The sequence below is a fragment of the Epinephelus moara genome, chromosome 24 (assembly GCF_006386435.1).
Source record: "Epinephelus moara isolate mb chromosome 24, YSFRI_EMoa_1.0, whole genome shotgun sequence".
Lineage (NCBI taxonomy): Eukaryota > Metazoa > Chordata > Actinopteri > Perciformes > Serranidae > Epinephelus > Epinephelus moara.
Window position 1 is genome coordinate 32,156,224 of NC_065529.1, and position 17,530 is coordinate 32,173,753.

Consider the following 17,530-nt stretch of genomic DNA (forward strand, 5'->3'; position numbering starts at 1 on the left):
CAGAGTGTAGCAAACACAGAGAAATAGTCTGACATGCTGTCAGTGATAAGCTGCTAGTCATCACAGTCCATGATTTCAACTAATAACAGGAGATGTCAAATTCTGCCCCTACATTGCATGTTATTATTTTATTCTGCTTTATGTTTATATTGTACAGCGTTATGATGAACTTTATTCCAGACTCAAGTCCATATAAGATACATACAAAAACAGACAATACCATAAAAACAACACAACAAGTAGGTTTAAAACACTTAAATTTTACTTAAAGTTCACTTCACTTAAAGTTTAAAACTTCTTCTCATTTTTATACTGATCCCATCAAACAAAATGATGAAGTCTTTTTTTGGTCCATGTCTAAAAATAAATACGTTTGACATGTGATTTTGTTGTTGTTTGTCTTTTTATTTTATTTTTGCCAGTGCCATACAGCAAAAATGCTTGGGGATGTGGTCTTTTACAAATTTGAAAATACTGTAAGAATGTCACTTTTATAGAATTGGCTTCTTTATTTTATAATGTATGATTAATGTCTACATCAACAAATGTTAACCATAGAATCGTATCGAATCGTATCGTTCCTACACTGTATCGAATCGTATCAAATTGTTCTGTATTAAAAATATATCGTTTTTGAATCGTATCGTAACCCGTGTATCTAGATACGTATCGAATCGTCTATCACAGAGAGATTCCCAACCCTAACATGTGCACATACTGTAAGTATGAGAAATGTGAAAAGTCTTTGGCTATTAGAACCCATCGTGATGTCATCTATTCCAGGAGGGAGGTAAAGATGTTGTAGATTAGGGAAGTTTTCAAAATTTGGTCTGAAAGATCTCGACTGATTTGCACAGAGGTCTGATCTCAACCCCGAACCAACACTCTGTTACTGATTGTGAACCGGCCTTATCACCAAACATCTGACCTCACTAACACTCCTGTAGCTGAGGCAGCCAGGCTATAAGATTTCATGTCTTCCATGAAGAGTGGAGGCTGCCACAGCAGCATATAAATGCCCATTGCTTGAAAATGAAATGTTCAACAGTCACATATGGGTGTCCAAGTATTTTCAGCCATGTTATGTATCTATCAAACACAAGCCTAGAGATGCATATGAATCCCTTTATCAAACACATGGAGAAACAGCCCACCTACATACACACAGATACATTTAGAGACCAAAACATATCACATGACAGCCCATCTATTCTCACACATATAAACACATATCCATCTTTCCCCCACAAATGCACCCGCTTCCTTCCTGTCACACACGCAGAGTCAGTGATCCTTACAGCGCAATCAAATTCATCTTTGTTCTACAGATTGACACTTTGATTTATAGTGTTTTGTTGTGCACCAGTTTGAGCCCAGATCTTGGCTGCGGAGAAAGAAGGAAACACTCAATTATTACCTTTTATGGCTTTATTCCACATCAACAATAGTGCTGTCATCCTGAAATGGCACCCCTGTGTCACATTCAGTGCAGCACTCAGCATATTTTATATGAACTGTTTATCATAACAATGAAGAGGACGACGGATTCAAGATCATCCACATGTGATTTTGACCTTGTGTTAACAAGGTAAAGAAAAATATCAAGATGCAGTGGAGGAATTATGCAATTCAGCCAGACTGTGTTGGGTTTGTAAGCAAAGCACAACGTGTTTTATTATTCTGAGACGTTCAGAGGTTTGATGTGGGTCGATATAAAGGTACGCTGCTGAGGAGAGGATAAAATGTGTGAGCAGAGACCACATGGTAGTTAGTCATTTAGAACAAGACCTGTGACCTATTTTGACACCAAAGTGAACAGCATGAGTTCAACATGAAAAATGACTGGGAACAAAGTCCCACTAATCACTACTGCCAAGAGACAAAACCCCACCATGTGAAGGAAACAACAGAGTTTAAGAAAATAGGAACAAATAAGACAGGCGTGTGAAGAGTCTAAATTAGCGCCACCTTAACCAGCTACAACATTTAAGTGCTACTTAAAGTGTCAGCAAGCTTATTATCGGAGAATAGTACAATATAGAATAATATAACACTGACAGGGGCCAGTGTGCTGCATAATTTACATACATTTAAATGAGAAGACTGCTCAACGTTTTACTCAAAGGGATACTTCATCCATAAAATGTACATCAATTACCCACCCCATGCTGAATTTGTGAAGAAAACGTTCTTCCTGTATGCCTCAACATTGAAAACAGAATCCAAAAATGGCATTCTTGATGAATCTAGTCGTAGGTACGTACCTTCCAAACACATGCATTTTCACTAAAACCTTACTATCTGAAACACTTCTGCAAAAACGCTCATGAATGGACGCGTGGTGCCTGAGCCTGCGTGTGCATTTGCACTCTGCTTATGCATTCCATGGAGTTATCAAGGCGCACTTCTCATCTTGTGTGTGAGACCGTTTTGGCTGGCTGATGGTGTCACCTGCAACTCAGCTGGTCAAATCGCAGCTGGTTACAGAACGTAAAGCCCATCACCTGTTTCTACAGCTTGGCTTGAAGTGAAGTCCGCTGGTCAAGTCAAAATGCACACATACGGTGTGTTGGCTTGCTGCGGCACGTGCTCCATCCCGACCCAGCCCTCTGTTTCCGTTCTCATTGTCTGTTGGTGTCAGACGGTGGGTCGCTGCTGCTGCTGCTCGCTGTATGTGCCCCACACACACGTGCACATTCTCATTGACTGATTAATTGGCGCTGGTTATTTATATTATTGTGGCATATTTATCATAAATACATTCCATCTGATGCTCGTTTTGCTCCTGTTTTTCACCATTTCATCACTACTACAAATGCACCTGTAGCCAGTATCTCACTATCACTATCCTCATTCATATTTTAAGAAACTGCAAATTATATTCAGCCATAAAATAAGCCTGAAAAGCTGGAAAGTAGATCAGATGTACAGAGTTGTTGCATAGAGATGATACACCGTCTCATCTAGTTGCATTGATGTGAACCGGCAGGTTTTTAGAACATTGCAGAATGGCCCATTGCAAGGAGTTGCCTATTTCAACTCGTCTCGTTGTGAATCTTTGGGCATTCAATAGTAAGGCTTTAGCAAAATAACACAAACTACCTGTTGTGGTAGCAGTAGATGAGCAGCTCCTGTGTTCAGTGATGTAAAATTACGTTTTGTGTCAGTGGAGTCTGGCTTCAAAGAAAGCATGGGTAGGTTTCGCTTTTTTCTTTAGTTCCTCATTGGAAAGCGTTGTTTGTCTGGGAAGTGCTGAGTATATGAACTGATCAGTGAGAGTTAATTTATACTGCAGGAGCTGTGTTAGAGTTTGTAAATGGGTGTTTTAATATAGTTTTGTTAAACACAGATCCCTATGACTTCAATTCATCAAGAATGTTTAAGTTATAAACAAGTGGCCATTTTGTGGGTAAAGTGTTGCTTTAAGTATGATTTTAAAAGCAGGACTTGATCTTGTGATAAAGCACTTTTACAGTGTTGTATTTCTACTTTAGTAAATAGTCTCAATACTTCTTCCACTAACAATATTGCGATCCAAAAATCCCATGACATCCCTCCTGTCAGTGTCCCATTTAAAATCAGTATCGCAGCTAACGATTGACATCTATATCGACATTTTTGGATATTTAGAAGAAGCTTCTTCAAACAGCTTTGCTTCAGGGTGTCTTTCTCCCTGAATGTCCAGGTGATGAGTCAGTGTCTGACAAGCACAACTTCCCCTAATGATGTAACACTTGAGGACACTGGTTAGATATGTTGTTATTTTTAAGGAGAGGACAATGAGATATGCTTTCTGCAGGCAGACTTCCTTTAAAACAAACAAGACCAGAAGTGACAGCTGTCTTGCAAGTCAGACAGCAGAGGGGTTTAAAATTATGTCCCAGCCTTGATACTTTCAAAATAGTTTGTTGGTTAGCGTGGCCTGAGGTCAGCCACCACATGAGCTCCCACGGTCAGAGGGCACGGAAGGTCAAAGAGTCAGAGTGGAAAATAAGGGTCATCAAGATTTTTTGGATCCTTATCGACATCACAAACAGCTTAAAATGACCTAAGTAAAGCAGGAAGGATGTGAAGCCCTGACCATATCTGAATGATGAAAGCATATCGACTTGTGTGCTACTAACCCTTCTGATTTTGTGAGGGTCAAACGTCATTTTGGGTCACAGGCTTGTTAAATGCCTTTAATATGAAAGTGAGAAGGGTTTAAGTGTTAAATGTTAGGGAAATAAGGAATGATCTGTTTATGAACACATAGTATTGGGAGCCTTAAAATCATGTGCTGGATCTTATCCGTGTATGGAAACATGCAACACATAATGAAGAATAAGCTGTTTGCAGTTTCTTTATTTAATTGTTGTTAATGCTGAACACTCTGTTATTTCACCCTGTCTTTTTCTTTTCCTTTTTTGGATAGAGAAAATAAAAATTAAGTAAAACAAATTGGAAATATATTTAAAAATGCCACATGCAGAGAGCCCTCCTCTTACTCTGTGAATCAGTGTGAAACTGCAATCAGCTGCTATAGTGTCGCCTGCAATAGAAACCAGGATGCCAGCAGACTCTTGAGCCTCAATGGCACATGATTGAAAACCACTGGTATTATGTACGGTACTGTAAGCCTGATTTTTTTTTTTTTTTTTTTTTTTTTAAGACCAGGCTGATGTTTCTGGAAAGTGGGTTGCACATTGGTTTGCTAACCTAATATATGACGCAAGCCTTGGAACCAAACTCATCATTGTCAGTCTGATGAGCATCTCTCAAGCTGCACACCTCAGCATGCAATATTGTTCTCATTAATTTCACATTGCTCCAGCTCTTATGTGTGTAATTGCCTGGAGTTTGCTTTTCTTGGTTTGAAGCTGTCACCCCTTTTCTCTCAAATGCACAAGCAGAACCACTGTTTTTCTGGGCTGACCTTTAATGTCATTTGTATTATAACACAAGAAAGCCAAGCAAAGTTCAAACTAAGCTATCACCTGATCACTGGAGTCACTGGAATTTATTTATGACCAACTGTATTTTGACAGCAATATTCTGTTACAAAATGGGAAGTACCAGTTGCTACAACTGTAGAATGGACATGAACTTGTCCAGAACCCAATTATGTTCTGAAAACAAATAAACAAACAAACAAACAAAATGTAATGTGGATTTCTACTCTAAATGCACTCATAAATCATTAGCAGTAATGTTTTTCTTTTGCTTAGGATATTTTATTATGCGTTATTTTGTCTGTCCATTCCAGTGGATGAAGAATCTTTACCCAGAAATCACCTTATCGTTAAAAACAGATGATAAATTGTAGTGTGAGACCTTTTTTTCCCCACTAAAAACATGATTTTTTTTTCATGAATAGTTAGCTCATATCACTGAAATTATCGGTCATCACTACTCAGAATATCTGATATATTTCCAGAAAACGGTATGAAAACCTAGATGAGAACCTGAAATAAATATTTTGTGTACATAATAAATAAAATGTATTATAAGCTGATTGTACAATTTAAAAAAAATCAAATCAAAACAGTTCATTTTCCCGTGACACAATCCTGAGTAAAAGCTGTAAAAGATGTTTAATATGATTATTTGACATGTTATATGTCCTTAAACAATATGATTAATTGTCTTTCGCTTCCTCCTTGCCTCATGGTCAGCCATGTTTGTTGAAAAAGGGGGCGTGGCTCTACTGCAGTCCAATTTAGATGATGTGTAACACTGTGATTGGCTTATTAACGTCCCATCGAACAAGTCTGTGCATTTGGGAGTCAAATGATGGTAATTATAGATCTAGACAACCCAGAAAAGTTATGTGCAACTGAAATTATATTTTTGTATACATCTTAATATATTCACTGAGAAGACTCGTACTTTCAGGTCAAACACGTCACTGATACCAGCAAATTATAACACGTGAATGGATGTATAATCAGTTATTTTACTCCTGATAAGAACGACCTACCTACCTTTAATGACTTAAAGGACCAGTGTGTAGCATTTGGTGACATCTAGCTGTGAGGATGCAAATTGCAACCAACTAAACACCGCTCTGTTCTTCCCTCTGTATGGTAGCTTTCAGGTAATGTAAGAATGCAAAAAGCCCTCCCTAGAGCCAGTGTTTGGTTTGTCTGTTTTGGGCTACTGTAGAAACAACATGATGGGCTTTGTGGAAGAGGACCAGCTCCATATGAAGATATAAAGGGCTCATTTTATGGTAACAAAAAACACAACAGCTCTTAGATTCAAGTGATTTATACTCCAATAAAGACATAACTATGACTTTACATCCATACCGCTATTATCACATACTCATTAATAACTTTCAATGCAGACCTTGAATGACATTGAGATAGACATTAAAAAGACATATCTGTGATAACTAATGTTAGTGAATTAATGTACCTCACAGACAAACAGGCTTTTATCTTTTGTTTTCCACCTTATAATAAAATATGGCGTCATTAAAAATTACTTATAGAGTCAGTGTGACAACCTGACAATTGCATGATCGGTCTGCTGCCCACATGCTCAATATTCCCACACAGACAACTCATTTTCCTTAAATAAATAATGGCCATCTATTCATATAATGTTATAATAACGCTGTCATTGGTGACCTACATTTATGGGAGTAAACCATTAATCATACAGCCTGAGAAGAGCGCAGCAACCTGCCATAAACCAAAGGGGGCCATTCAGCCGGGGTACCAGGGGAGCCCCTGTCTCTCTCTGGAACAATAACACACATTACTAAGTGCTGGGCTTGTGGAAGGTAACCTCGCTGAGGAGTACAGGGATTTGTGTGAGTGTGTGTGTGTGTGTGTGTGTGTGTTCGTGTGTGGCCCACTGGCCTCTTTAATACACAAAGGACTTGTTTTGAAAGTGAGAGATTAATTGCTGGTTTCTGCTCAGCCCTGAATACACCAGAGTATCTGTACCCATGGGTGGTGGAAGTCAGAGTTTGAAATTAATCAAACATGAGCTGAAAAAAGGAAACGCAGACAAAACAACACCTCTAAGATCTAAATTCAATAAAGGCAAGGCTGAAATTCATAGGGACAAATGGGAGCACACAAGCTGTATGATCTCATGAAAATGCAACTTTATCTCAACAGATTTGCCTTTTAGAGTATGTTAAATGAATCGTTCATTGGTCCACAGGTCTGAGACTTAAAATATACCTTTCTTTTCCCTTTTTTCCTGCTAGCAGCATGTCCCTAGAGATTATTTTCCCTTTTTTCCTGCTAGCAGCATGTCCCTAGAGATTACTGTCTGTTGGTCACTTTGGTCTGGACTGAAATATCTAAACAAACAACTATAGAGTGGGTTGCCTGACATTTTGCACCAACATTCATGGTCCCCAGAGGATGAATCCTGCTGACCGTGCTGATCCCCTGACTTTGCCTCTAGCACCACAATGAGTTTCACATTTGTGATTTTAATAGAAATGTCTTTGCTGCTACTGAATGAATTGTCATTGAATTTGGTAAAAACATTCATGTTCCCCTCAGGAACAATTGTAACCAAGTCAAATGTGGACTGACTGTCGTGGCAGTTCAACTTAGTACCCAAAATGCAAACACAACCAGGAAATGGGGAATGGTTGAAGGCGGTTTATTGTAGTTTGAAGAAGTGGAACTGAAGGCTTAAATGAAATGGAAATGATGGCTGAGGTGGGCTGGGAATGGCAAAGCGGAGAAGGAACATTAGCCGAAGGCAGAGCAGCAGTGGCGTAAGGTAGTTACAATGGGCCCCAGTGCACGCTATTATGAGGGGCCCTATTTCGCCCTAGTTACAAGTTATGAAGCACACACACACACACACACACAGTTTTAGGTGTATATATATTTTGGCTTACTGCCACTTTTACATTACATCCACTTGCAGATACTTGATATTGGACACATTAACATACATATTACACAGCAATCATCATTACATATCTGTATAAGACAAATCTACAAAAGAAAATAGGAAATATATTAGTTTAACTTGATAGTTTTTTTATTGGTAAATTATAGGTTTTTTTTAAATAGTTTATGTAGAATAAGTTTATAATTTGTTATAGACTGACACTGTTTTACAAAACCAGAAAACCATGATGGAGATGGGTTTGCCTTATTTAGGGCATGTGTGGAAAATAGCACCATTTTTGTTTTAATGTGAGTTTTTCTTTGAACATGGGCATATTTCCAGGTGGCAGTCGGGCCCCTCCACCTTATGGGCCCCAGTGCAACCGCACTGCCTGCACTGTCTATATTTACGCCGTCTGAGACTTAAAATATACCTTTCTTTTCCCTTTTTTCCTGCTAGCAGCATGTCCCTAGAGATTACTGTCTGTTGGTCACTTTGGTCTAGACTGAAATATCTAAACAAACAACTATAGAGTGGGTTGCCCGACATTTTGTACCAACATTCATGGTCCCCAGAGGATGAATCCTGCTGACCGCTGCAGGGCAGTCCAAATCCGGAGGCAGCGCTCTTCTGCACTCTAGGGGCCTGCCGTTTTTGCTGTAGCACTCTGACTTCTCATGTTGAGGAAAATTGCCCCACATCATCTCTTTTTTGTCATCTTTTTTCCCCATTGTCAAATTGGGTGATTTGAGAGGCAGGTCTTCTGTGGTGGTCATGACAACAAGTCTACACTTGGTAAACAATGGAGGAGAAACAGCTGGTAGTGGTTGCTGGATACCCAGAGCTATACGGGCAGATGATAGACAGCAGGTTGTCAAACTGCCCCCAAGTCATCCTAAAATATGCCTGGAAACGGCCATCATGGAGGCAATGCTCTTGGACCAACTGGTGGTACGCCCCATGATCCACCCTCTTTTTTAGGGTCTCATGTACCCACACAGATCTCTGTTTCCCTGTGCCCAACAAACTATTTACTGACAGCCTCTCACCCTCAACCAGAGCTATAGCAAGTAAAACACTTTTTGTGTGACTGGGGCCATAAACGGCTCCCTCTACGATAACAAAAACACAACCCTTCTTAATTTCAGGTGATTATAAACTAATTAAAACGTTGCTATGAAAAGCATATACCATTTGTGCAAATATATCCCCCTAAAGCCTGCACACTGGACCTTCAACTAACCATGTGTGTTGTGCACATATGTATTGTATCCAATTAAGACAAACTGTGCTGTGGGTGATAGTAGAATGATCACATATTGTGCTGGAACAGCAGTCCATCTGTATCTGAGCAGCCAAATGCAAAAAAAAAAGCAACTCTAACACAAAATCTCAAAAAAAGGAGAAAGAAACGAGCCCAGTGTCAACATCAGTGAGAATTAGTTTCATCACAATCTTCCCTGATGGAAGCATATTTGGTTGTGCCTCTGGGAGAGAATATTATCAAGTTAATGTAAAACTAACATCATTACGCCCGCCAACCAGAACAGCTTAACAGCAGGGAACCGTGTTCTCAATAACCACGCTCCCACTGTTTCTCGTTACAGATTAATGAACTCTGTGTCAAGCAGCACTTCATTTCATTTTGCCCTCAGTAAATGTATATTCATCATTAATAGATAAACAAACATGGGAACTGTCTTACCTCATTGCCTGCACTGGGCTGTGGTGTTTTGTAGGGGAATGTTAAATGGGTTTTAGCTCTTCAGTGTAATGCTAATATGACATTTTTTCTAGATGATAGAAATGAAACTTTTGGCATTAAAAGCAATATGTGTATGTAAAGATGCCAGCTGGTTGATGCAACTATAAAGCCTGATACACGTCATTCTGTGCAACTTCAATTCTCAGCTTCCACTTTTCTTTTGTCCGCTATATGCTTGAATATAAACACGCCTACTTCCAACACATTAATTGAATTTCCACAGTTTGTTACTGTAAACCTTTTCGCAGCCTGGTCTCACTTCTAGGGCACCGAAAAAATGACCCTTTGGCAGTGGCCCTTGGTGTTAGATACGAACACACAATGCACCCTTTGGCGTCTGTGTGAGATGCACTTGGCTTTCAACCAGCTCCAGTGAAAACCCATCTGCATTGTTATTAGATGGTCAGAGCAACAGAGCGTGAAAGTCCACTTTGGTGGATGTGTCTAGCAAGCAGACTTTGACCCAGGAGACTGGTCAGCACCAACCACAATCTTTTCCTAACAATTACCATGTAGTTTTGTTGCCTAAACTTTAATGGCCGACCCCCTGTGTCAAGATACAATGCAAAAGGCTGAGCTAGAGGCTTCTGTCCATGTGTCAAAATATGACAACTAGGGGAACAGATCACGTTTTTGAAACTTAGGCCTGTATTTCACAAGCTACAGTGACCCTCATTAATCAAGCTAACATATACACCACGGTAGATTCAAGTGCAGACACCATCTTATGATAAAGTTTGTGTATGATTCATGAAACATTCTTATCTTAATCCCCAGCATAGGAATGATCAGATGCTGATAAATATGGCCACTGAAAACAGTCGTTATTTAAATATCCCACCCCAATATATATTCTCTGTTTAGAGGCCTCAACTGTAGAATTTAAGACATGGAGAGGTGTAATACTGCCAAGATGAGAGACTTCACTGAGCTAGAAATGGAGACATTGATGTCCCAGGTCCAATTTAACCAACTGACTTTATTTGGCAGCCTGAAAAGTGACAGAAAAGGATGTTGAAAAAAATGCAGTATGGAAAGAAATCACTGCTGCAGTCGACAGTGTTGCAGTGGACAATCAAATTCCAGCTGAGGTTGGAATATTTAATTCATACATCCATGATATGAACCGACTTATAGCCTGCATATATTAATGACACAGTATGATCCAATAACAATTCTCCAACTCAGCCAGATTGCTGCACCTCAAGTCCACGCTGTATCAGACTTGCGTACATGAGTTGAGACCTGACGTGAGACGTGATCGTGGCCACTGCTTACATTTACATTGATAAATGCCAAGGTTTGTGTGGAAATGACAATACATCCCAACACATTCTCACTCCGACCTCGTCACATATTGACATTTTGGTCATGGACTTTTCACTTCCACATACGACGTGCAAGGTACCCTGGGTGTGTTGGTTGTTGACGTTCTGGAACACCATGTCAAGTTCTCCTCTTTCAAGATACACTTCAGTTTTCACAGGAAATATACTGTTTACATACAGTCTCTTTCACACTACATCGGTACAACACTGCAAATTGACATGTCTTTCCCTTCAACAACTAACAAACACGTGGTTAGGTCTAGGAAAAAAGAACAGGGTTTGGGTTTAGAATCTTACAGGACGCGAACGCCGCTCTCTTGGGTGAAAGTCGGTGTTTGTTGGACCCATCCACCACCAATCCTGCCTGCCCCACTCGGCCTCTCGCCGCCTTAACTTTCGTCCTTGTCCTGATACATTTCCCCCTGATGCCGATGGGAACCGCCTATGTATCATGCCGATGTTAAAGGTTGCCTTTCTTCGTTGGTTGCTGACACCACAAGTCACTGCCCAAGCGCCGGATATCAACGACTTCAAAGTGAGACCGTGCTCTGCTCCCAGGTGTACGTTTGTAAATAAGGGCCAGTGTGCACTGTGAGACAGATGTATTGGTTGCACTGATAAACGTGTTTGTCATAATTCATGTTGTTATAGTGTTGTCTACCTGGCAACCTTCTTGCTAGATTTAACGACTTTTTCAGCAAATTCATGTCAAAAAAATCATCGCGCAAAAGTATTTGTGGCTTATTCAGTTCATCAAGAAAAATTTAGAAATATATATATCATATTGTATTTCACTCCCATGAACCCCTCTCAGTGTAATCGCAGTGCACAGCTCCTCTGCTAAAAGCACCAAGCCAGTCAGTGGTTGCAGGGCCACTCGCTTACTTGCACTTGTAGTAAACTTCTGTGGCTAAGTCGATGCTCTCGCTCTCTGGATCGGAAGCAGGAGTGCAAATGAGTGCATAATGTCATCTGGCAACTTTTACCAACCTCTGGAACTGATGCAAGTTGTTTTCACTGGAAAAGAGTCAGCAACCCTGTGTTAAAGACATGAATGTAACGTTGAATAAGATCCCTGAGTGTATACAAACATATAGAATGCATTTCTACATATATTTATTCAGAATTCATATCACACTGCTCATTTTACATCTGATTCAAATCAACAAAATACTGTTTCAAACATATATGATAATGCCCTCCAAACAAGCCATTACAGCCAAAAGCCTCTACAGCCAGACTTCCAGCTGAGGGGAGCTCTGATGTTAATGTGTGTTAAACAGCCAGGTTAGAGTATCCCATTAAGAATGGATGGATGAATGGTGAGGGATGGATGGAGGGGAGGCTCGAGGTCATAGTCACCATTCTCGCTCTCTCTCCGTGAGTCACAGGCAGTCAGGCTATTCCAATTCCTCTGGTCCACTGGAGACTGAATCAGTTCCAGCAGACTCCATGAAGTGGTACAGTTCACAGACAGCCACATAGTAGATTCACAGATATCAGACACTGTTTGCTTTGTTCGAGGGCAGCAGAATCAGATATTCCAGTTGTCTAATGCTAATATAACATATGATATTAATCAGAATACATGCATGCAGTAAATGACCTATGTTGTCGTGTCTTAGGGTCTGGATGAGTATGGATGAGTGAGTTAAGAACTGGCGGGGGGAGCGGTGTGTGTTTAGGGCGAAGTGTTGACCTTTCTGGAGGATGTAATGGACCCAATTTAATGAGAACTTTGGAATGGGGGCTGGTCACATGACCCAAATAACATAAGTAGAATCAGCCTGACAATCAAGCAAAACCTGCTTGATTGGGTCACAGTGATTTTTTTTTCTGCTTTCCTTTGCAATTGGCATTAAGTATGCTGATGTATAACCGACCAGTCTGATGCACAGATGTAGGTTTTGGGGGGGGTGGATGCAATGGATACCTCCCCCTCAATAGACCATGAGCATTTGCACAAAACATTTAAGTAGCAGAGGACTTTTATTTTGACAGAAATAGACTTTTCCACTATAGATTGGTGCATGAAAATTCACCAGAATGCAGGAAATGAAGTGTTAGATGCTCAAAATGTCCATGATTAGGTCGGTGCTCTCACATACAGCTTCTGATGAGCACTCATGATAGAGGCCTTGCCCACACCCCTTAATCTTCTTCTTTTTCCTTATTTTTGTCTACCTCATTTTGTCCCCCACTCCTCTTTTTTGGCTTCATAACAACAAGCTCATACTAGGTGAAATACTGGATCACATGAAGTTCACTGCTGAAGTTCACTGTTTAGCGGACACATTCTATATTTTTTAAGCAATGCTGCAAATCTTTTTTTTTTCTTTTGCCTGCAGTCTGATTGCTCTCAGTGGTAATGAAACACAGGTTGGTCAGAACAATCAGGAAGACAAATGACATGAAGTTTTGTAGGAGTCATTCCAGTTCAAAACCAGAGTACTAGTGGATATGAACCAGTATAAATACTGCTGGGCTGATTAACAGAGATGGGAAGCAGCTGAGGAAGTGGGTGGAGAGGTCAGGTGATGAGAATCACCTGGGGTCCGTTTCACAAAAGTAGGATTCAGACATCCAGGATAAGTAAGTAAGCCTGGCTCAACCAATCCAAAACAACAGAGTTCAGGCTTAATTGGTTCCACAAACGCCAAGCCAGGATAAGTAGACACGGATTCATCAAGCCAGGTGAAACTAATCCTGGATAAGTTGCAAAACATGGCTCCTTAAATAGACCCTGTAATTGATCACAGATTCACTGATTCACCATGGCATCACGTGCAGCATACTTCTCCCCATCGGAGCAGGACATAATTATGGAGGCCTACGAAGAGGTAAAAGAACAAATTAAAAAGAAAGGAAACACTGCCACCGCCATCAAACAAAGAGAGAAAGCATGGCAAAGTATTGCAGACCGCCTGAATGCGTATGTATTGCACAAACACACACTCACTACTCTGCTGAATCCATCACAATTACAATCCAAATAGTTAATTAACATTCCCAAAAACGTAGTTATACTCTGATTATGAAACTGCGAGTGAAATGGACTGTAGATGTGAAATTATGTAAATGCAACTACATATTTGCTCCTCAGTTATTTCATTCACTATCTATGTGTGTGTGTGTGTGTTATTTATTTTGTCTTAATTAATTTATTATTCTTAGATTAAACATGACTGGGCCCAAACGAACTTGGCAACAAGTCAAGATCAAATATAAGAACATCCTGCAGAATGGTAAGTGACCTGACAAATACTATGCACGTGCGTACATTGTACCCAGAGGGTGCCTACTCACATATTGTCTGTACTTATAGCTGTTAAAAAAAAAAACCCACAAGCAAGGCACGGGTGGTGGGTCACCACCAGCTGACCTCACCCCTGCAGAGGACAGAGCCCTGGAACTTAACAGAGGCAGGCCTGTGTTAGAGGGGATCCCTGGGGGGACAGACTCAAATATAAATCCCTCCCAGGAAGATGCCTCCCTCTTCATTAAAGGTACATTCTTCCATCTTTACATGGGACATAACCAACCATTCATATTGAATCCATTTGGACTATCTGACTCTGTTTTACCTTGCAGTATCTGGAAACACCATCTCACTGTTGGAGCCTCCAACAGTGGCGTCACCAATACCAGAGGATGATGATCCAGTGAGTCCTCCATCAAAGTCATACTGTAAGCCTGGCATGTCTCATCTGCTTGCTTTAATATGAATCCCTTTTAAATGTGATAGGGTGAAGGCACCAGTGGAGCAGCAGGAGCAGCAGATGAAGTCGATGAGGAGACTGTGTCTCTTGATTCAAGAAGGTTTGAGGTATCATGTCAAATGAAAGTACTCATTCAGTCTACAATGGTGAGAAGTCATCATCATCTGGAGCCCACACAAAATGTCATTTCTGTAACAGGACCCAGATGCTCTACAGGATGAAAGCCAGCCTTGCAACATAGTGAGTATTTATGGAAGTACATTCCCATCATGCAAAATTCCTGCTGTGCTGATTATTATGTGTTTACAGAACTCACAAGCTATCAGACAGCTGTATGCCACACATCTGAAACGGCAAATACAACTGGCCGATCTGGACATTGAATACAAAAGAAGACAGATGGCAGACCTCTCCGTGGAGTCCGAAATTAAAAGGAGGAAACTGAGGAAACTGAACCTTGAAATAAAAAAACTTGAGCGGGAGGTGAGTTTCACCTTCAGTGTACACTGTATGCTGACTGTAACACAGACAATCTATTAATTATTATTCTCCTTTCCTCACCCAGCTTCAAGAAGAAGAATCTTAAATAAAAGATCAAAAGACCTTCTGTGGTGTTTGCTTGTTTAATTTGTGCACAGTTAGGTGGGATTGCAGATTGTATTCCACAGTCTGACATAATGCCTAGTGTCATCTCTATGGTAGCCCCAAGTGCTTTGATTGGTTAGAAGTCACACACCAAAGACTGGCTGTATTAAGACAAAAAGAAATGCACATAATGTACCTGAAATGCTATTTCCCAGATATCAAAACACTTTATGGCAGAAGTTGAGCAGTGTGAAGGTCAAACAGGGAGCATTTTAATCAATTATCTATTCTTTAAGGCAATAGGTATCCTGATAATTAGATAACCATTTGTAGCTTGTGAGAGTGCAAAGGTGTTCCTCATTAAATCTAGCGATCCAATAGCCTATATGAAGGCCCAAAATGGTGTGTTCCTTCCTGCTCAAACAATGGCGTGTCCATTCCTGCAAGAGGTTGTGGATGAAGAAGCTCTTGTGCTCAGGAGAGCCTTCAGGCGGGAGAGGGTCTTCAGGGACAGGGCGAACCCATTGGCCTTCCCTGATGACCACCTACACGAAAGATATAGGTTTTCTGCAGATGGCATCCGATATCTGTGCAGACTGCTGGGTCCCAGGATCCAACACCACACAGCACGGAGCCATGCGCTGAGTGTTGAGCAAATGGTGTGTGTGGCCTTGCGCTTCTTTGCAAGTGGGGGCTTCCTGTACTCAGTGGGGGATGCTGAAAACCTGGCCAAGGCCACAATTTGCCGTGTGGTGCGTAGTGTCTGTCTAGCCCTCAAATCACTATCAGGTGTCTTCATCTCCTTCCCTGGACACAGAAGACTCAGTGACATCAAAGAGGATTTTTATAGGATTGCAGGTAAGAGTACTGTAAGTACAAATTACAGGACAAGTGTTAAGTCATAGTAGGATACTTATTGCTTTGTGTTGCAGGTTTCCCCAATGTCATTGGTGCACTTGACTGCACCCATATCAGAATAAAATCCCCCTCAGGTGCCCATGAGGGAGATTTTGTGAACAGGAAATCCTTTCACAGCATTAATGTTCAGGTGAACATGACTTTATGACATTAATGAACATTGTACATTGCTTGTGATGTGCATTGAATGGTTTAATAGTCTACATCTTATAATTTCAGATGGTCTGCAATGCTGACTACCTGATCAGCAATGTTGTGGCAAAGTGGCCTGGCTCAGTCCATGACTCACGAATCTTTCGGTCCTCTGCAGTCTATCGGCGCCTGTCACAAGGTGAGCCACATGACCTCAATTAATAACCACTTTTAAAATCAAGGCTATGTCAAGAATGTCCCTCTATTGATAAGGCTGTGATGATGACATTTTGTATTCACAGGTGAATTCTCTGGTGTGCTGCTGGGGGACAGAGGCTATGCCTGCGAGCCTTTTTGCCTCACACCCTACGCAGACCCTCAGGAAGCACAGCGGGCATATAACGATGCCCATGCCAGGACAAGGGCTCGGATCGAGATGACCTTTGGCCTCCTGAAGGCACGCTTCCAGTGTCTGCACCATCTGAGGGTCAGTCCAGACAGAGCATGCGATATTACTGTGGCCTGTGCTGTCCTCCACAATGTGGCCTGCCTGAGGAAGGAGAGGGCCCCCAGAGTGCCATCAGATGTGGACTGGGACAATCCGGCCATCTTCCCGGATGACGACAGTGGTCGGCTGATCAGGGACCAATACGTTTTGAATTATTTCAGTTAAAATGCATTCTGCACATTTAAGTTGAATATGGCCTGCAATAGCAGAGGAATTTGTGTTATTTTATATTAATTTGGCTTATTGTGCTGTGTACTGTGTGTATACAGGCCTGACATTTGTTCATTTGTTAAGTATGGATTTGTCCTGCATTTATTCCAGTGTGCAGACATGCAGGGTGTTTTATATACAGACCTTTGAGAATGTGTATTTATTCTTGTGATGAATAATATGCTTTGATTCAGTGCTTTCTATCTTGTAGAGCACTGTGTGACGTCACTTTTGAAAGGAACTGATGGATTACTTGCTTTGATTTATCCTATTCAATAAAGGAACATCATGTCATCATGTTACTGTATGGTGTGTATTTTTTTAATCATTTATTTACAGTGTATATATATATATATATATATATATATATATATATATATGAGAGAGATAGTCTAACTAAATTTTCTACTAAAATCATTTATCTAAAATGACTGCAATTAATGATCACAAATGTTTAAATAATGACAGTGGGTCTCGTTGAATGTGATAAGAATGTGTAGTGTGAAGTGGAATA

The 17,530-nt window shown here is 40.7% G+C and overlaps 1 protein-coding gene across 2 annotated transcripts in view; it reads left to right on the forward strand.

The window, feature by feature from the left end:
- The window catches only part of LOC126386795 (putative nuclease HARBI1), a 133,732-nt gene extending 116,417 nt beyond the window's left edge, over positions 1 to 17,315 (forward strand). The window contains exons 2-9 of one of the 2 annotated variants that reach the window (XM_050039378.1): positions 13,487 to 14,450; positions 14,536 to 14,606; positions 14,690 to 14,770; positions 14,862 to 14,903; positions 14,973 to 16,106; positions 16,181 to 16,296; positions 16,386 to 16,497; positions 16,601 to 17,315. In XM_050039378.1, coding sequence (XP_049895335.1) covers positions 15,635 to 16,106; positions 16,181 to 16,296; positions 16,386 to 16,497; positions 16,601 to 16,971 — 1,071 coding nt within the window. In that variant the 5' untranslated portion in view covers positions 13,487 to 14,450; positions 14,536 to 14,606; positions 14,690 to 14,770; positions 14,862 to 14,903; positions 14,973 to 15,634 and the 3' untranslated portion in view covers positions 16,972 to 17,315. Of the gene's footprint in view, positions 1 to 13,486; positions 16,107 to 16,180; positions 16,297 to 16,385; positions 16,498 to 16,600 lie in introns of both variants that reach the window. The other variant, XM_050039377.1, reaches the window with a different exon arrangement.
- The last annotated feature ends 215 nt before the right edge of the window (positions 17,316 to 17,530 follow it).